The sequence below is a fragment of the Salvelinus sp. IW2-2015 genome, linkage group LG7 (assembly GCF_002910315.2).
Source record: "Salvelinus sp. IW2-2015 linkage group LG7, ASM291031v2, whole genome shotgun sequence".
Taxonomy (NCBI): Eukaryota; Metazoa; Chordata; class Actinopteri; order Salmoniformes; family Salmonidae; genus Salvelinus; species Salvelinus sp. IW2-2015.
Genome location: NC_036847.1, coordinates 9,137,569 through 9,158,979, shown reverse-complemented (window position 1 = coordinate 9,158,979; position 21,411 = coordinate 9,137,569). Strand labels below are relative to the sequence as shown.

Here is a 21,411-nt window from a genome sequence, read left to right as displayed (position 1 = left end):
GGATCAGATAATTAATCTAGTACTGAAAGCATAAGATATAGCTAGCTAGCACTGCAGTGCATAAAATGTGGTGTAGTTGACACAACGAGAGTGAAAGACAATAGTTGAACAGTTTTGAACCAATACATTTCTATAAAAATTAAGGAGAAGCGAGAGAGAGGGAGAGAGAGCTATATGTTGTATTWTTTTCAGTTAGCTAGCGAATGCAGTTAGTTAGTTTAGCCTACACAAACACTCGGTTCAAACAGAGGGGGATGCAATGTTAGCTAGCTGGCTGTGGCTATCCAACACTGAAACTCTTCCAAGTCAAGGTAAGCTTTTGGTTTGATTAATTTATTGCCATCAGGGCCCACCAGTTGAACTGCTAAACTGCTTGCTGACTAGCTAATAGAACTATGTTGACTATGACGTTAGCTAATATGGTGACAACGATGTAGGCTGTGTGTAGTGGTTAGCGGTAATGATATGAAGATTTTGGCTTGGAAAGTTTTTTTTTTCTGGTCACAGACAGCGGATGTGTTGTGCACTGAAGTCTACAAGCAAAGGGAACAGGTGAGAGGAGATGTGAGAAGGAATTATCCAATGACCAAAGGGCTCATGCTGTTTGTATGTGGCTGCTATGAAAGTGAACTGTGTTTGCGTGTGATCAGGGGTATTCATTCAGCCGATTCTGTTGAAAAACGTTTCTTGAACAAAACAGGGATAAACATATCTGAATTTGTCCAGTAGAAACTCTCGTTTGCAACTGTTGGACTAATGATTGCACCCTAGATCAGCTAGATGCAGGCAAGAGTGTGCAAGGCGGTRGGAATTGAATATGTCACTGTCTGTCACCTTGATTACTTAAATTTGTCTCAACCTGTGCACCTACGTTGCAAGCTTTCATTCATAGGTTAGGTTGTAGCAACCTCATGGTGGGTAAAGGGAAATGTTGAGTGTAGTAGTCATGTAGTTGCCTAAACCTGTTGATGTTACATTGAGCTGGATGAATGGAATTTATTTTTTTAATTTGTACCTTTATTTAACTAGGCAAGTCAGTTAAGAACAAATTCTTATTTTCAATGACGGCCTAGGAACAGTGGGTTAACTGCTTTGTTCAGGGGCAGAGCGACAGATTTGTACCTTGTCAGCTCRGGGATTTGAACTTGCAACCTTTCGGTTACTAGCCCAACACTCTAACCACTAGGCTACCCTGCCACCCCAATGACRGTTATCCAATATGCAGTAATGGAAATAAGGCCATGCTCATAATATGTAATCATCTTAAACTGCACCACTGGCACTGACAGATGTTCAATTTGCCATAAAACACAATCTATTTTAAAGGTGACCGTTATAGGTTACCAAGTCACATCTCTGTAATAAGTGTCCCCTGAATGATAGAGAATGAAACATGGTTTAGACTTACAGGTGTTTGATGACTGAGTTACTGGTAAATACCCCAGTCCAATTTACATACTGTAACAACATAACAATATTGTTGTCATGGCATGTCTCCATGGTGTGGTCAGTTGCCATGGTCTGAGTGTGTGCCGTTCGGCCCAGGAGGGAGGGTCTTCTTAATGAGCTCCCCTCCCCCTTTCACGGTACCCAGGTGATGAGCCCTGTGTGCGCCTTCATTAACAATTAAACACACACACACACAGGAGAGAGGAGAGAGAGACCATAGACACAGTGAAAACAATCTGCCCGGCATGCCATAGAAACGGCAAAGCAGGGTAACACTATCCTGGTAAATTGTTTATCTACCTATCAGCACCCATGGACTTATCTTCACTTCCCAGAAGTTACGTTAAAGCAGCAGTCTTTTGTTGAAACACCCGCTTCTTGGTTAAAAGCTGAGGGATTGGGCTAAAARRCTKAGGGATTGGGCTGGAGAAATGTAACCACTCTCAAATTCATAGACATAGCTAAGGATGCAAGGACTGACTATCCAGTATATACAAATTAGATTCAAGCATGTTTTGAGGCTATACATGGTTTATGTTTACAAACAATGGAGTTAAAACAAGCTAATATTTTGTGTTCTGATGGGGTTTGACAGTTTAAGCTCATGAGGCATTTATCTATAAGCTACAGTTGAAGTCGGAAGTTTACATACACCTTAGCCAAATACATTTAAACTCAGTTTTTCACAATTCCTGACATTTAATCCTAGTAAAAATTCCCTGTCTTAGGTCAATTAATTTCACCACTTTATTTTAAGAATGTGAAATGTCAGAAAAATAGTAGAGAGAATGATTTATTTCAGCTTTTATTTCTTTCATCACATTCCCAGTGGGTCAGAAGTTTACATACACTCAATTAGTATTTGGTAGCATTGCCTTTAAATTGTTTAACTTGGGTCAAACGTTTCGGGTAGCCTTACACAAGCTTCCCACAATAAGTTGGGTGAATTTTGGCCCATTCCTCGTGACAGATCTGGTGTAACGGAGTCAGTTTTGTAGACCTCCTTGCTCGCACACGCTTTTTCATTTCTGCCCACAAATTTTCTATRAGATTGAGGTCAGGGCTTTGTGATGGCCAGTCCAATACCTTGACTTTGTTGTCCTTACGCCATTTTGCCACAACTTTGGAAGTATGCTTGGGGTCATTTTCCATTTGGAAGACCCATTTGCAACCAAACTTTGACTTCCTGACTGATGTCTTGAGATGTTGCTTCAGTATATCCACATCATTTTCCTCCCTCATGATGTCATCTATTTTGTGAAGTGCACCCGTCCCTCCTGCAGCAAAGCACCCCCACAACATGATGCTGCCACCCCCGTGCTTGACGGTTGGGATGGTGTTCTTCGGCTTGCAAGCCTCCCTCTTTCTCCTCCAAACATAACGATGGTCATTATGGCCAAACAGTTMAATTTTTGTTTCATCAGACCAGAGGACATTTCTTCAAAAAGTATGATCTTTGTCCCCATGTGCAGTTGCAAACCATAGTCTGGCATTTTTATGGCGGTTTTGGAGCAGTGGCTTCGTCCTTGCTGAGCGGCCTTTCAGGTTATGTCGACATAGGACTCGTTTTACTGTGGATATAGATACTTTTGTACCTGTTTTCTCCAACATCTCCACAAGGTCCTTTGCTGTTGTTCTGGGATTGATTTGCACTTTTCGCACCAAAGTACGTTCATCTCTGGAGACAGAATGCGTCTCCTTCTTGAGCGGTATGACGGCTGCGTGGTCCCATGGTGTTTATACTTGCGTACTATTGTTTGTACAGATGAACGTGGTACCTTCAGGCGTTTGGAAATTGCTCCCAAGGATGAATCAGACTTGTCAAGCAAAGAGGCACTGAGTTTGAAGGTAGGCCTTGAAATACATCCACAGGTACACCTCCAATTGACTCAAATGATGTCAATTAGCCTATCAGAAGCTTCTAAAGCCATTTTCTGGAATTTTCCAAGCTGTTAAAAGGCACAGTCGACATAGTGTATGTAAACYTCTGACCCACTGGATTTGTGATACAGTGAATTATAAGTGAAATAATCTGTCTGGAAACAATTGTTGGAAACATTACTTAWGTCATGCACAAAGTAGATGTCCTAACCGACTTGCCAAAACTATAGTTTGTTAACAAGAAATTTGTGGAGTGGTTGAAAACAAGTTTTAATGACTCCAACCTAAGTGTATGTAAACTWYYGACTTCAACTGTACATTCTATAAGAATCAATTGGTATACAGTACCAGTCAAAAGTTTGGACACACCTAGTCATTCAAGGGTTTTATTTATTTTGACAGTTTTCTACATTGTAGAACAATTGTGAAGACATCAAAATGATGAAATAACACATATGGAATCATGTAGTAACCAAGAAAGTGTTAAACAAATCAACATTTAATTTATTTTAGATTCTTCAAAGWAGCCACCCTTTGCCTTGATGACAGCTTTGCACACTCTTGGCATTCTTTCAACTAGCTTAACCTGGAATGCTTTTCCAGCAGTCTTGAAGGAGTTCCCACATATGCTGAGCACTTGTTGGCTGCTTTTTCCTTCACTCTGCGGTCCAACTCATCCCAAACCATCTCAATGGGTTGAGGTTGGGTGATTGTGGTCAGGTTATCTGATGCAGCACTCCATCCCTCTCCTTTGTGGTCAAATAGCCCTTACACATTCTGAAAGTGTGTTGGGTCATTTTCCTGTTGAAAAACAAATGATAGTCCCACTAAGCGCAAACCATATGGGATTGTGTTTTGCTGCAGAATGCTGTGGTAGCCATGCTGGTTAAGTGTGCCTTGAATTTTAAATAAATCACAGACAGTGTCACCAGCAAAGCACCCCCAAACATGACACCTCCTCCTCCATGCTTCACGGTGGGATCCACAAATGCGTAGATCAACCAATCACCTACTCCTCATCTCACAAGAACACGGCGGTTGGAACCAACAATCTCAAATTTGTACTGATCAGACCAAAGGACAGTTTTCCACTGGTCTAATGTCCATTGCTCGTGTGTTTAGCCCGAGCCAGTCGCTTCTTCTTATTGGTGTCCTTTTAGTAGTGGTTTCTTTGCAGCAATTCGACCATGAAGGTCTGATTCACGCAGTCTCCTCTGAAAAGTTGATGTTCAGATGTGTCTGTTACTTGAACTCTGAAGCATTTATTTGGACTGCAATCTGAGGTGCAGTTAACACTTAACTTATTCTCTGCAGCAGAGGTAACTCTGGGTCTTCCTTTCCTGTGGTGGTCCTCATGAGAGCCAGTTTCATCATAGCGCTTGAAGGTTTTTGTGACTGCACTTGAAGAAACTTTCAAAGTTCTTGAAATGTTTCTGATTGACTGACCTTCATGTCTTAAAGTAATGATGGACTGTTTCGCTTTGCTTATTTGAGCTATTCTTGCCATAATATGGACTTGGTCTTTTACCAAATAGGGCTATCTTCTGTGTACCACCCCTACCTTGTCACAACACAACTGATTGGCTCAAATGCATTAAGAAGGAAAGAAATTCCACAAATGAACTTTTAAAAAGGCACACCTGTTAATTGAAATGCATTCCAGGTGACTACCTCATGAAGCTGGTTGAGAGAATGCCAAGTGTGCAAAGCTGTCATCAAGGCAAAGGGTGGCTACTTTGAAGAATCCCAAATATAAAATATGTTTTGATTGTTATTTCATGTTATTTCATAGTTTTGATGTCTTCACTATTATTCTACAATGTAGAAAATAGTAAAAATAAAGAAAAACCCTGGAATGAGTAGGTGTGTCCAAACTTTTGACTTGTACTGTATATCATTAATTTATCCAAAAAAGTCCAAAAATGGATGTAGCAACTGCAGATTCCCATTCTAAGTACAATCAAACAAAACTCAGAGGGGCCATTTTGTGCTTTGCTGGTGCTATGTAGTTTTTGTTCCCTACAGTACAGGTTTTCGCAGTGCAGGTTTGCTTGAATTCAACCCCCCCATTCAGTGTTTTTGTTTTGTGACAGGTGATGTTTTTGTACATTGGCCACTTAGACTCAGACTTATGTATTATGACTGACGTTTTTTATAGGATCGGCTCGCTATACAATTATAACAGTAGCAAAGAAGGTGTTGTCTGGCCTTTCATAGCTAATCAAAATGGAGCCAGCAGGAATTCTTCTAATCCATAAACCCTGGGAGATTTGAGTGTGGGCAGCCATGAGGGTTGTGCCCGCACTGCCTGGGCCCTTTACTGCTCCGTACTTTGCATAAGAGCTCATCCGGGCGTGTGCCGCGCTGTGGTTGGTTGGTCGGCGGCCTGAAGCGCTGATGTCACGGGTCGCTGTAGGTGTGCCTTATTAATGAGGGCCTGTGGGTAAAGTGAGAGGGCCAGGTAGAGTGACACAGTAGAGCGCAGGGGGACGAGGAGATCTGGAAATGTGGTGACTGCTGCTCTCAGTGCACCTCTGAGCTTCTGGGTCGGATCTGTCAAGACCAAAAGTACTACTGAGGGGAAAGAACTGAAACTACGGTAAGCCTGAAAGTGACCACAGCTTTTTCTGTGAGTGACTTGGCCGTCTTAAAGGGGAACTGTTGCATTTGAAGTGTTATTACGAGCAATCTCTTGGTTTATACCGACCTGCGTGGGTATTAGCAGTTGCTTTGTAAGGGAGGGAGGATGTGCTCTTTGTATGAATGGTTGTGTTGTATGGCATCTTTGCATATGGGGAACATACAGTACCAGTGTTTCCCCAGGGCCACTGTTGGTAAATCGTTGCCGCTACTCCCATAATTTTCAGGATGGTAAAACATTTTAAATGGAAAGAAATCACAAGGGAAACACTGATTACACTGCATAGGTTCTGAGGGGGTTGTAGATTTGTCATTCCTAGTTGGCTAGATGGAAAAGGAAGCTAACAAGCCAGACAGATATGACTTTGCAAAAATATGTCTCAGACCCCTATCACTTTATCAAATCAAATTAGAGGTTGTTTTATTAAGGACCAGTCTTATGTTGCACAATGTCTCTTTTTTTTTAATAAGTGGAGGCTTTTTCATGCAATGATCCCCTCACTGAAACATACTTCATATGTATGATGTACTTGCTCATATCTTTCATATGAGCTACTGAATTATTGACAAAGTATGAACGGACACTTGAACGCTCATTGCTTCTCCAACCATGCACAACCAACCGTAGATGTATGTTTCTGATTTTAGTAGTCGTCCATGCAAATGTAATGTATGTTTCTGATTTTAGTAGTCGTCCATGCAAATGTAATGTATGTTTCTGATTTTAGTAGTGGTCCATGCAAATGAGATGTATCCCACAGCGCGACCACATTGACCCGTTCAACAGTAAAGTAAGAAGAAAACACAGATCGCGCGCTAAATGAACACAGATCGCGGTGTCTATCCAACAGCCAGACATCAGTGTGATGGGAGGTGTTGGGGTTAAGGGTGGTTATGGTGGAGTAGGGGTGGTGGTCTTAAGACTTTGTACACGGGTCTGCTACCTATTATGATGTCCCTCAATCCCTCAGAGGATGACCATTAAACCACCTGTGGATTTCCCTACTCACATTACACACACGTACACAATTGGCTAAGTGCTGCTCTGGGACCTTGTCTCTGACAGCAGACGTAAGTCAACAATGTAAATACACCCATAATGCCACATAGGACAAGAAAATATAAAATAAACAACAGGACAATATAAAGGGAAAGAGTGACGTCACAGCCTTTGGGGATCACTGTCAATTATTTCTGCCTGTGTGTACATTGTCTAGGATTTTAGACATCTGTTGGATGTCTCTAGGTTGTGCCGCGGTACCTCTCGAAAACGAAATGAATGCGATTCAAATGTAAATGTCGACATTTGCCGGTTGTGATGCTCTTGTTTTTGTGCGATTTGACAGGCAAAGTGAGTGTCTGAAATGAGGACGTTGACCCGATAGCTTCGAATGAAATCAACCGCCTTCTCACTTTATTCACTTTCTATGAATATAGTATAATCCTGTATCTGATTGATTGGTTATACTCTGTGGACTATAAACAATATACTTGTCTATCTATAGTGATAAGTACAGAGCCCAAAATAAGAAATCGTTTTCCCCTCGTTCTACTGCTTGGTTGCTGGGTGGTATTTCGTAGAGTACAACTATTTCATGTGTTTTTGTGAGCATGAATTCTTTAAAAAAGCACACACTCGGGCTGTTCAATCTCACGGAGTAAGCCTGGCCATACTTAACTGAGTTGAGGAGATGGAAAGGAAAGAAAAGGCCCACACATCCCAGCTTTTCTTAGTCAAGCAATGCACTCAATGCAAATAGTCGTAATGCAATACTTTGCATTAGGTAAATTCCCCCCCAAAAAAGACGTAGGTGGAAAAGCACTCCATTGGTGTTTAGTACACAAGATTAAAAYATATTGAAGAAGAGGTTTGGGATCAACTCATATTTACTTACGGAATTGAAATAAAATCCCACTGGGTACAGACGTCAGTTCAATGTCTAGTTTTGATTCTCATTTGGTTGAGTTGTCAACTAACCGTGAAATCAACAACAAATGTCACCATGTCATATGATTTGGGTTAAAGGTTGGGTGAAAAAAAGACTAAACGCCCTTAGGTTGATGACTTTTGGCAAATCCATTCAGTTTTCCATGTTGATTCAATGTTGTCACGTTGTTTGTTTTTTTGAAGTTGAAATGACGTGGAAACAAAGTTGATTCAACCAGTTTTTGCCCACTGGGATTGTCCCCAACCTTGGACTACAGCAGTATCTTCTAAGGTCCTAGCTATCTTTGAAACATGGGTCTATTGTGTCAGGGGTCCAATGAACTTTCTCCTCAACAAGTGGCCTAGAGAGCTCGGAATGGGAAAGTGAGAACCCCGGAGATGAAGGAGCCATCCCACTGGGCACACTTTCATCATTTCAATGGTGAAATTTGGGTAATATTTGGTTGATGTAGATCAGTGAGATTTCAACCTTTATTTATCCACTCAAAAAGACAGCTATAAGTTTGTTGAATTCCCAATGTGTTATAAGTATGCTTTCAACCATTTAAAAGAACAGCCGAATTCCAATAGAAAACTGTATTTTTGGTTTAGTTGTCATCTAAATGTGTTATCTGCGCTTTCAACTAGGGCCGGGACGATACCAGTATCGTGATACTCGTTAGTATCGTGGCAAGGCAACAAAACAAGAAGCGGATTTAAGTTCTTTAGGAATACAGCCCTAATGTTGAAAACAAACATCATTATGTTGTCATCCAGAGTCACATGCATTTATTTTCCAAGCTATAGCACACCATATTTTACATACAGCATGTTTTTAAAGGACCAAAGAGTTTGGTCTGCTTTGTGTTTTCATTTTTGCCGTGTAAAAAATATTGAGATACTGGTATTGTACTGGCCCTACTTTCAACCATTTAAAAGCACAACAAAGGTCAAATGGGAATACAATGTCAGATATTTTGTTTCTAATAGCACAACCAAATGACCTGGATGCCAGTTGAGATTACACTAAACGTACATGGTGCAAGTGATCAATGCTGTTCAAGATTCGGCACAGATTACAGCAATCGTGAAGATCTCCAAGGACCTGCAACCTTTGCGTGCTATCTTGAACATGCATGCTTTCTATGATTACATAAGAAGACATTTTTAGTTACAGTAGGCTTACCTCAGTGGCCATGGATGTGTTACTCAYTTTAAGGKTAAATAAATACAGTTACATTAGTTTGCAAGATAGCCTTAAAGTTAGGATACTGTATTAGAAAAAGATGATTGAATTGTTTGGTTGACAACACATCATAGTTTCATCTGAGCCGTGGCTCAATCAAATCAAACTTTAAGTGCACTTTAAATAAGTTAGATTTATTCCTATTCTTTAACTTACATTTTTGGTTTAGTTGGAGACATGAATCCAACATATAATTTGTTAACTTGTCGATAGGCTATTTACTGTATTACAAAATTGATATTGAATTGTGTGTGGTTGTCAACAAATTCCAGTTTGTCTACAAGTTAATAATGAATATGTTGGATTTACGTCTCTATCTCAACCAAGAATCAAAGTTGAAGAATAGGACTAAATCAAACTTTAATTGCACTTTGATATTTGGTTGCGTTGACAACTAAAAACAATTCAATATCCAGTTTGTCTACAAATTAATAATTGATATATTGGATTTACGTCTCTATCTCAACTAAAAATGTATGTTTAAGAATAGGAGTTAATCTAACCTAACTTTAAATACATTTAATTTCATTTAAGTTTGATTTGATTTAATCGTTTTCTTTAAGTTAGATGTTTGGTTGAGATAGATGTGGATCCAACGTATTAATGAGTAACTTGGAAGTTACATTTCAAATCGACCAAAGCTTGAATTCCTAGSCCTATATGTATTGTATATTTTTAGTTGAACCCTGGGTTAAATGTAAACAATAACAGTTGATGACTTTGCAAATGCTATATAGGCCTAAATAGTATCATTGGTGATATACTGTGTGACTTATAAAGTATGGTTACATTTCATTTGCTCTGTTAAATCTACCCTTTGGATGACTTTGAAAGCAACAGTGAATATATTTAGTAAGAGGTCTATCAATAATCATTATCATGTAACAATTTCACAGATTTTACTGAGTTTCATTAGGCCCTATTCTATGGATTTCACATGACTGGTAATACAGATATGCATCTGTTGGTCACAGATACCTTTAAAAAAAAGTAGAGGAGTAGATCAGAAAACCAGTCAGTATCTGGTGTGACCACCATTTGCCTCATGCAGTGCAACACATCTCCTTCGCGTAGAGTTGATCAGGCTGTTGATTGTGGCCTGTGGAATGTTGTCCCACTCCTCTTCACTGGCTGTGCGAAGTTGCTGGATATTGGCGGAAACTGGAACACACTGTCGTACACTTCAATCCAGAGCATCCCAAACGTGCTCAATGGGTGCCATGTCTGAGTATGCAGGCCATGGAAGAACTGGGACAGTTTCAGCTTCCAGGAATTGTGTACAGATCCTTGCAACATGGGGCTGTGCATTATCATGCTRAAACATSAGGTTATGGCGGCGAATTAATGGCACGACAATGGGCCTCAGGATCTCGTCACGGTATCTGTGTGCATTCAAATGGCCATCGATAAAATGCCATTTTGGTTGTTATCCGTAGCTTATTCCTGCCCATTCCATAACCCCACCACCACCAGGGGGCACTCTGTTCACAACATTGACATCAGCAAAACGCTCGCCCACACGACGCAATAAAAGGCCACTCTAAAATGGGCAGTTTTGTCACACAACACAATGCCACAGATGTCTCCAGTTTTGAGGGAGCGTTCAACTAGCATGCTGACTCCAGAGCTGTTGCCAGAGAATTTAATGTTAATTTCTCTACCATAAGCCGCCTCCAGCATCGTTTTAGAGAATTTGACAGTACGTCCAACCGGCCTCACAACCGCAGACCACATGCAACCACGCAAGCCCAGGACCTCCACATCTGGCTTCCTCAGCTGTGGGATCGTCTGAAACCAGCCACCTGGACAGCTGATGAAACTGTTTGCACAACCAAAGAATTTATGTACAAACTTTCAGAAACCATCTCAGGGAAACTCAGCTGCATGCTCATCGTCCTCACCAGAGTCTAGACCTGACTGCAGTTCGGCATCGTAACCGACTTCAGTAGGCAAATGCTCACCTTTGATGGCCACTGGCACGCTGGAGAAGTGAGCTCTTCATGGATAAATCCCGGTTTCAACTGAACCGGGCAGCAGACATAGGACCAACACTTTACATGTTGCATTTATATTTTTGTTCAGTATGTTATATATTTACTCACTGCTCATTGGCCCCTTTCTTGTTTCTACCCAGCAACTGACTCCAGGAGATCACCACGATAGGCTGCGTCGGGTGGACTCCAACAGAAAGTCTCGAAACTTCAACAAGCAGCCCAGCACCGGGGACTACTACAAAGCCCTGGGTAGCGACACGGTCGACAACCGTGGGATCAGAGCCATGGCGCCTAACGAGGAGGTAAGCAGGACCAGACAACAGGGGTTGTTCTCCAACTCCATTCCTGGAGAGCAAACTGGGTGTGCAAGCTTGTGTTCCAGCCCAGCACTATATACCTGATTCAACTTATCATGGTCCAGTTGATTTCCTGAAACTGGTGTGATAGTACTGGGCTGGAACACAAGCATGCTCACCCAGTATCTCTCCAGGACCGTAGTATATTCACTGTAGAAGTGATAGTACTGGGCTGGAACACAAGCATGCTCACCCAGTATCTCTCCAGGACCGTAGTATATTCACTGTAGAAGAGGGAGACGTTTGTTTGGGGGGTTCATGGGCTATTCCCCTCTTTTAACATTTTAAATATTTGGTCTGGTGGTTCTGTGACAAACACAAGATCAGTTCTGTAATAGTCAAGTCAGCCGCACAGCGTTTTCAAGCTGTTGATAATCAAAATGGCTGCCATACCATGCCCCATTAGAGTCAACTGGCTTGCACCAACAGGATTGGSTCCTGTAGCGGTCGGTCAGACCAGTGCATCCCCCAGTGACTGCGCTCTAATCTAGCAGAACTCTGTTCCTCCCAGCCAGGCCCTAATCCTCACCTCAACCCAGGTCTTGCTGCCCCACCTGACAAGCCAGCATAGTGCAGCACAACTCTGTCGCGGAACAGAGAAAGAAACTGCTGTCCTAAAGGGCCACAGACGGCAGTGTGTTTCTGTGTTACRTAACATAACATCCGATACCAACCGATACCAACGCCTGATCTCCGCCCTGTTGTGAAAACTCACTTGCAAAACACAGGCACAAACAAACTGATTACTGTTCCATTATCCTCAAAGTGAATCTAACCAGGACTGCACTGTACTACCAGGGAAATTACATTTGAATGCAAACTTGGCTTTATAACAAATCTGTGCTTAACCTTTCAAAGGTTTGCGCTAAGGCATATATGTCAGAGTCAAGGCCCGCGGGCCACATCCGGCCCGCGAGAAGGTTTTTTACGGCCCCTGGGAATGATCTTGATTTATTATTAGAACCGGCCCGCAGACCGCAGCAAGCCGGCAGCCCGCAGATCTTTTACACGCACCAATACTACAATTTCCCACAATGCAACGGTGACGCACCGAGCAGTAGGCTGCTTCATTTCAATATTTATTGGCCCAGCAGTCGTCAGCATCACAGTAAAATTAACTTTCAGATACCCATCAAAATGGCAAAACGGAAGGTGGACACTGAGAACCGGGGGTTTCAAACAAGGTGGGAGTCGGAGTATATGTTCACGGAGGTAGCTGGAAAACCTGTGTGTCTTCTGTGTGGAGAAAGTGTGGCGGTACTGAAAGAGTATAATCTGAGACGACATTATGAAACGAAACACGCGGACAAAACAAGAATATGGACATGGACAAAAGGCTACAAAAGGCAGAGGAATTAAAACGAGGCCTCAATCTCGACAGGCTCTGTTCAAAAAAGCCCAAATCACAAGGCCAGGCTGCTGTCAAGGCCAGTTTTATTTTGGCAGAAGAGATCGCTAATCAGCCGGCCATTTACGGAGGGGGATTTCATCAAAAACTGCATGATAAGTTTGTGACGAAGTTTGCCCAGAAAAAAGGCAACTCTTTTAAATGTGAGTCTGAGGCAGAAACACCATTGCCGAGAGAGTAGACCAGTTGTCCATCAATCTAAAAGAGCAGCTTGTGAAAAAGGGAAAAGATTCATTGCTATTCCTTGGCTGTGGATGAGAGCACCGACATTTTCTGACATTGCCCAGTTGTCAATTTTTCATCGCGGAGTGGACCTCAGCCTAGCGTGTGACAGAGGAGTTTTTGGCTTTACGTCCTATGCATGGCACAACTACGGGCATGATTTGTATGAAGAGGTGTCAAGATGTGTAAATGAGATGGAGCTGCCTTGGGGAAAAACTCGTGGGTTTGACAACGACGGAGCACCTGCGATGTGTGGACACAGGAGCGGACTGGTGGCGAAGATACGGGAAAAGATGCAAGAGGAAAACGCGACAGGTGAGCTGACGCTTATCATTGTATCATACACCAGGAAGCGTTGTGCGGTAAAGCCTTGAAAATGGAGCATGTAATGAGCATCATCACGCGCACAGTTAACTTTATCAGAGCCAAAGGTTTTGAATCACCGCCAGTTCAAGGCATTTCTGACGGAGTTAGAAACGGAGCATGGTGATTTGCCTTATCACACAGAGGTGGCGATGGCTAAGCCAGGGAAAGGTGCTTCAAAGATGTTTCGAGCTTCGTGAGGAGATTTGTCTGTTCTTGGACAGCAAAGGGAAAGACACAACACAAACTCCGAGACGAAATGTTTCTGTGTGAAATGGCTTTTCTGTGTGACATTACGAGTCATCTGAATGCATGAACTTGCAGCTGCAGGGTCGGGATCATGTCATCTCTGATATGTACAGTACAGTGAAGGCATTTAAAACCAAACTGACTCTGTGGGAGACGAGATGCGGAAAGAAAATTTGAGCCACTTTCCCAGCTGCCAGACCATGAAAGAGAAGCTCTCTACCAGTGCGTTCCCGAGCGCACAGTTGGCTGATAAAATAGGTATGCTTGCCGCTGACTTTCGACGCCGATTGCTGACTTTGAAGCACAAAAAGCAGGTTGGAACTGCTCGGTAACCATTTGCTGTTGACGTGGAAAGCTCACCCCAAACCTCCAAATGGAGTTGATTGACCTCCAATGCAATGATGCACTGAGGGCAAAATATGCGGCAGTGGGTGCTGCGGAGTTCGCCCGTTTCCTCCCACCACAATGCCCCAGCTGCGCATCCAGGCTGCTCAAACGTTGTCTATGTTTGGCAGCACATACCTGTGTGAACAACTGTTTTCTTTGATGAACTGAACAAAACATCACACAGAAGTCGACTTACTGCTGAACACCTCCACTCAATTCTGAGGATTTCCTCAGCTCAGAGCCTTACCCCGAACATTGATGAACTTGTGGAAAAGATGGGACACCACCAAGTATCCCCTCAACCTCAAACAGTGAACATTACTGTGCAATCACATATTTAGAGTTTTTACTCAGTTCAAGTTTAAAAGTTAAAGTTTAATATTTGTTTTCACTGCATGTTACTTCTCCTTAAACACAAGTGTTGTTTTTGATTAATAGATTTTTGCACTTTATTTTATTTGTATTTCAATCCAATTATATTTTAAAATATTTTCGTTGAGTGGATGATAGAAATTGCTATTATTGTTTTTTTCTTTTGAAGTAAATTTAGCCCACTTTTGCTAAAATAGAAAATATAGGCTACTGATGGTGCCTTGGAATACCGGTTTCTTTCATTTAATGTTCATGTTATGGGGATTTTTATAAAAGGAAATTGTCTTTGTGTGTCTGTTGAAAATTAAAGATTACTGACAGAGCCATGAAGAAATATTGCTTTTTTTATCTGATCATATTGGAATATATTTGTTAGGTTTTCAGTAGGTTCAATTAGGTTCACTAAGACTATATGCGTCATTTAAAATTTTCAATGAACATTCGAACCAGTCCGGCCCTCGGCTTGTAGCTAAATTTTTTATTTGGCCCTCCGTCCATTTGACTTTTGAACCCCTGCGCTAAGGTATGCGATTTGGCTTTTCTTTGCTTCTTAATATTGCTGCTGCTGTATCATTGCTGCCACCCACTCTGCGTTGTGTTTTCTGCTAGTCCACCACCACCCCAACTGTTTGGTTCTTCTTTTTGTTCCGTTAGGGGGATTGGTATATCTCACTCACTGCCTTTAGTTGATTAATAATGATAATAATTGACACATTGCTCTGGCAGTAAGCTCCCTGAACGAGCAGAGCCTAATGCCAAAACCACAAGTATTGCAATCTATTTTCAAATAAATGGTTTAACGAATACGTGGGTTTTCTGTCCGAACAAAAAATATAGTCTATAAAAACTAAAATTGTGTTTTAGATGTTTTGTGCTGAAAAAAAACGTGCAGATACATTATCCACAGACAGCATCATGAGGTCCTGCACGCACAGTCAACCCCCCCCCCCCCCCCCCCAAGGAGCGGCCCCATAATGTCATAGGTATCGACAGTTTGAACTATTTGGGTGTAATCTACATTGAGCCAATTAGGACCTTGTGAGTCTACATGTAAAATTGGTGTGCACTCGGCGCCACAATTATGTTCAAAGGTGCTAAGTACTCTCGGCCAACAAACGCTATTCTGAGCCCTTAGTGTCACTCAGTGGGTGTAAAGTACTTAAGTAAAATTACTTTATATTACTTTTTCAAGTAATTTTTGGGGATATCTTTACTTTACAATTTATATTTTTGACAACTTTTACTTTTACTTCGCTACATTCGTATATAAATAATGTACTTTTTACTCAATACATTTCCTTGACACCCCAAAGTAGTCGTTCGATTTTGAATGCTTAGCAGACAGGAAAATGGTCCAATTCAAGCACTTATCAAGAGAACATCCTACTGCCTCTTTTCTGGCAGACTCACTAAACACACATGCTTTGTTTGTTTACATCTGTTACAGTATCATTCTCTCCTCTCCTCCCACATACAATAATGTTATGGGCCCAGCCAAGCACTGCTAGACTGTCTATTGGCATGTCTTTCTGTGCAGTCAGGGGTGATACGGTTCATTGGTCCTACCATTATTACATTTACATTACATTTAAGTCATTTAGCAGACTTACAATTGGTGCATTCACCTTATGATATCCAGTGGAACAACCACTTTACAATAGTGCATCTAACTCTTTAAGGGGGGGGGGGGGTTAGAGGGATTACTTTATCCTATCCTAGGTATTCCTTAAAGAGGTGGGGTTCAGGTGTCTCCGGAAGTGGTGATTGACTCCGCTGACCTGGCGTCGTGAGGGAGTTTGTTCCACCATTGGGGTGCCAGAGCAGCGAACAGTTTTGACTGGGCTGAGCGGGAACTGTACTTCCTCAGAGGTAGGGAGGCGAGCAGGCCAGAGGTGGTGAACGCAGTGCCCTTGTTTGGTGTAGGGCCTGATCAGAGCCTGAAGGTACGGAGGTGCCGTTCCCCTCACAGCTCCGTAGGCAAGCCATGGTCTTGTAGCGGATGCGAGCTTCAACTGGAAGCCAGTGGAGAGAGCGAAGGCGGGGTGACGTGAGAGAACTTGGGAAGGTTGAACACCAGACGGGCTGCGGCGTTCTGGATGAGTTGTAGGGGTTTAATGGCACAGGCAGGGAGCCCAGCCAACAGCGAGTTGCAGTAATCCAGACGGGAGATGACAAGTGCCTGGATTAGGACCTGCGCTGCTTCCTGTGTGAGGCAGGGTCGTACTCTGCGAATGTGTAGAGCATGAACCTACAGGAACGGGTCACCCGCTTGATGTTAGTTGAGAACGACAGGGTGTTGTCCAGGATCACTGGTCCCGTGTGGCTCAGTTGGTAGAGCATGGCGCTTGCAACGCCAGGGTTGTGGGTTCATTCCCCACGGGGGGACCAGGATGAATATGTATGAACTTTCCAATTTGTAAGTCGCTCTGGATAAGAGCGTCTGCTAAATGACTTAAATGTTAATGTTAATCACGCCAAGGTTCTTAGCACTCTGGGAGAGGACACAATGGAGTTGTCAACCGTGATGGCGAGATCATGGAACGGGCAGTCCTTCCCGGGAGGAAGAGCAGGTCTGTCTTGCCGAGGTTCAGCTTGAGGTTGTGATCCGTCATCCACACTGATATGTCTGCCAGAGATGCGATTCGCCACCTGGTTATCAGAAGGGGGAAAGGAGAAGATTAATTGTGTGTCGTCTGCATAGCAATGATAGGAGAGACCATGTGAGGATATGACAGAGCCAAGTGACTTGGTGTATAGCGAGAATAGGAGAGGCCTAGAACAGAGCCCTGGGGACCACAGTGGTGAGAGCACGTGGTGCGGAGACAGATTCTCGCCACACCACCTGGTAGGAGCGACCTGTCAGGTAGTACGCAATCCAAGCGTGGGCCGCGCCGGAGATGCCCAGCTCGGAGAGGGTGGAGAGGAGGATCTGATGGTTCACAGTATCAAAGGCAGCCGATAGGTCTAGAAGGATGAGGCAGAGGAGAGGAGTTAGCTTTAGCAGTGCGGGCGCCTCCGTGACACAGAGAAGAGCAGTCTCAGTTGAATGACTAGTCTTGAAACCTGACTGATTTGGATCAAGAAGGTCATTCTGAGAGAGATAGCAGGAGAGCTGGCCAAGGACGGCACGTTCAAGAGTTTTGGAGAGAAAAGAAAGAAGAGGGTACTGGTCTGTAGTTGTTGACATCGGAGGGATCGAGTGTAGGTTTTTTCAGAAGGGGTGCAACTCTCGCTCTCTTGAAGACGGAAGGACGTAGCAGCGGTCAAGGATGAGTTGATGAGCGAGGTGAGGTAAGGGAGAAGGTCTCCGGAAATGGTCTGGAGAAGAGAGGAGGGGATAGGGTCAAGCGGGCAGGTTGTTGGGCGGCGGCCGTCACAAGACGCAAGATTTCATCTGGAGAGAGAGGGGAGAAAGAGGTCAAAGCACAGGGTAGGGCAGTGTGAGCAGAACCAGCGGTGTCGTTTGACTTAGCAAACGAGGATCGGATGTCGTCGACCTTCTTTTCAAAATGGTTGACGAAGTCATCCGCAGAGAGGGAGGAGGGGGGGGGGGGAGGAGGATTCAGGAGGGAGGAGAAGGTGGCAAAGAGCTTCCTAGGGTTAAGGCAGATGCTTGGAATTTAGAGTGGTAGAAAGTGGCTTTAGCAGCAGAGACAGAAGAGGAGAATGTAGAGAGGAGGGAGTGAAAGGATGCCAGGTCCGCAGGGAGGCGAGTTTTCCTCCATTTCCGCTCGGCTGCCCGGAGCCCGGTTCTGTGAGCCGCAATGAGTCGTCGAGCCACGGAGCAGGAGGGGAGGACCGAGCCGGCCTAGAGGATAGGGGACATAGAGAGTCAAAGGATTACAACTTCCTTTCCAGCTGTCAAGGAATGAGTTGATAGAAAGATCACCATTTGGCGGTGCAAAAAATTGGAAGATGTTTTCAAAAATAATAAATAATTAGCTCCATTTCTTCTTTTCCGATGTCCATGGCAAAGGGAGCGATTTTATGGATGTGTTTAAAACTAACAATAGTGCGTGTACGATTCAATAACAAAATTTGCTTTTTATTAAGTGTCCGATATTTAAAATGATCTTTTTGTAACATCTCTACATTTTAGCTCTGTCAAAATGAGACCCTTCATATTTAAGATGGACAGGTATCTGTTTATGTTTTGACTGGTGGAATACAAACTAAACATTTTTTTTTTATTTTTTATGATCCAATCAGGGTTCTGTGCTATTGGAGGAGCCAGCCGACAGCCCCGCCCCCAGCCCCAGAACGGCACCACGGAGGAGTTGTCCCTCCCTCTCCTCTCTCCTCCTCTCCCACCTCCCTCCCCATCGGCAACCCCACCCCGGCACCCCTCCTCCCCCACCACTGCCCTCGGAATGCCCCCTACCAGTACAGCCCTTCCTCAAACACCAACCAGCGACGCCCCTCCTCCTCTTCAGGAAGTGAGTGCCCACTGCCGCTACCTGTAGCTTTCGCTCTTTTTCTTTATTTTGCTTTCCTCGCTTTCACTTTGTCTCTGTTTTCACTCTCCCTTTCTTTCTGACATTGTGCTGCAGTTCATTCTGAATAAAAACATGTCATGGTATATTTGCTACTGTATTTTAAATGGTTTATTAAGTATTTTTTGCCTGGCCATTGCATTTGGCAAAACCTGTGCGAAGTGTCAATAGACTCCTYTGCTCCCCCTGATAGTGCAGTTATTCCTGGAAAGCTGAGTTGGGGCAGGCGCAAAAACAATGTTATCTCATTCTGTAGAGTCTGGCCTTACCGTCCCAGATAACTGATTACAAATGTATGCCCTTGCTCAGTGCTACCGTTACCTTGAGAACCGGTTTAGTGTTCAGCCATTTCCTTAATTGCCCCCCTCTCTCTCTGCCTTGACTGACTGACASTACCTGACATGGCTGCTCTTCGCCATGGTTGCTCGTCGCCCCTGTCTGCTCCCTCTGTTCTAGTTACAAAGATGCTGGTTATTTTCTCTGCTTTGGGGGGAATTTGAATTTGGGGAAATGTTCAATTGAGTAGTAGATGTCAAAGAACGTTTTGACCATAGAATCCAGATGTTGCTTGTTTAGAACTGTCCTCAGGTAAGAGGCCGGCAAATTGTTCCATTCCAGAGCTTTGGGGATCTATGACGTCAGCCTCTATAGTTTTTATCTCTATGGTTTTGACTTTCTCATATTTGATTTGTCCTCTTGAACTTGAAACTCATCTGTCTTCTACTAATGAGCTCTCTTATTCCTCCTCCTTCAATTGTGTTCATGGTCCCATCCCTCTCCTCCCCTCCCCTCTGGAACACCTGCTATCTGACTGCATGTGCCTGCCCCTTCTCGCTCTCCTCTTATCTCTCTCTCCACTGCCGCCTCTCCAAGGCGGGGCGTTTCTGTCCCCCTCTCCTCAGTCAGAAGGCGGCCCACTCAAGGTGATGAAGAGTAAGTACTGGGAGCTCCAATTCAATATGACTTTATTTATCCCCTCATGGGCAATTAAGGCGAGTCTCAAATCAACATCCTCGTCCTCCCACTGGACAGATGTCCTGTCTTTTAACAGTTCACACCGTTTCCATTCTACCCCTCCTTTATTTTACATCCACCTGCCATGATGCTTGTCTCACTGTCTGCCTGCTTGAGACTGTTTGTCATTGTCCACACAGTCTATTGGGCAGAAAACGACAAAGCAAAAGGGGTCGGAGGCTGTATCCTGGTTAGTTGGCAGGTTATAAAGGGTTAATAAGAGTCACATAAAAGTAATAATAGATGGGTAGATGTGTAACAAAGAGCTTATTTAAATGAGGTGTATAGACATATACAGTATAGAGCGGACATGATTCCCCTGTTCAATAACATGGCTAAGAAGCGTCGAGCATACCTGTTCTACGGTACTTAAATATATGTATCTGAAACCTCCGAAATAAGTATCCCCAATAGGACCAGCAACACGTGTTTCCTCCTGATGAGAGAGGGTTATTGGTGGGGGTAAAGGGGGGTAAAGGGACTTCAGACGCTTCAATGGCCCTTAGATGCAGCCTGCAGCAGTATAACCATTAGAAATTAACCATAAACCTGGTGCCATTGCATTCCCATTGCTGTGCTATTGCGGTCCCATTGCTGTGCTATTGCGGTCCCATTGCTGTGCTACACCAGTCCACACCCGTCATCCTTTCCTCTAGAGAAAATATTACACCACACAAAACTGAGCTTTCTGCATTTGTAGACTCTGAATCGCTAAAGCTGAGCTTGTGCACCGCAGTGAATATTTGCCCGGACCAAAAAGACGAAGGTAGGCCCATCGGCGGGTAATACCATCAGTTGTCAGGGGCCGCTATTTTATGGATATTTTTGTGTATGGTCTGTGTGGATTTATATCTAAATATATATATGAAACATACATGGTTAATCTGTCAAATGAATGAGGTGAATGTGGCCTGTAGCGTTTTGTTTTAGAATAGATGATGGGCTGTGATGGTGCCTTGGAGCTGAAAGGGTCTGCTTCTAGATCTCGCTTTATGTCAATGGTCAGGCTGGCTGGCTGTGTGTGATCAGGCTTCTCATTGGACTAGGSTGCTCATTAGCTTGCCTGACTGAGATCTCTCCCTCCTTCTAATCTACCGGCAGTGCTAATGTGAGCAGGGGTGAGGAAGGGGTGGGGCTGGAGGAGGCAGGATGAGGCAAACGGGGGAAGTGGGGTAAGGCTGGATCTTAAATCCAGGCCCAGTTTGGCAAGCCGCTCGCTGTCGGCGCCAATTACCACTGATTCCTTTGGATTTCTCCCCAACTACGACGGGTCCTTTATAGACAGCTGCTCTCTTTTCTCTGGGCGGAGAGGGAGATGGGGAGAGCGCAGGAGGGAGAGGGGGGGGTAAGGAGGGGTGGGTGACTGCATGAAGCTTTGCCCCGGTTTCTCGGTCAGCCTGTTGCCGTTGC

The 21,411-nt window shown here is 43.7% G+C and overlaps 1 protein-coding gene across 1 annotated transcript in view; it reads left to right on the top strand.

Annotated features, from left to right (window-relative positions):
* Positions 1 to 21,411, top strand: part of espn (espin) — a 104,913-nt gene that overhangs the window by 47,566 nt on the left and 35,936 nt on the right. The window contains 5 exon segments of the mRNA XM_070444414.1: positions 11,278 to 11,439; positions 18,704 to 18,736; positions 18,739 to 18,824; positions 18,826 to 18,880; positions 18,882 to 18,930. Of these exon segments, the coding sequence (XP_070300515.1) occupies positions 11,278 to 11,439; positions 18,704 to 18,736; positions 18,739 to 18,824; positions 18,826 to 18,880; positions 18,882 to 18,930 (385 nt within the window).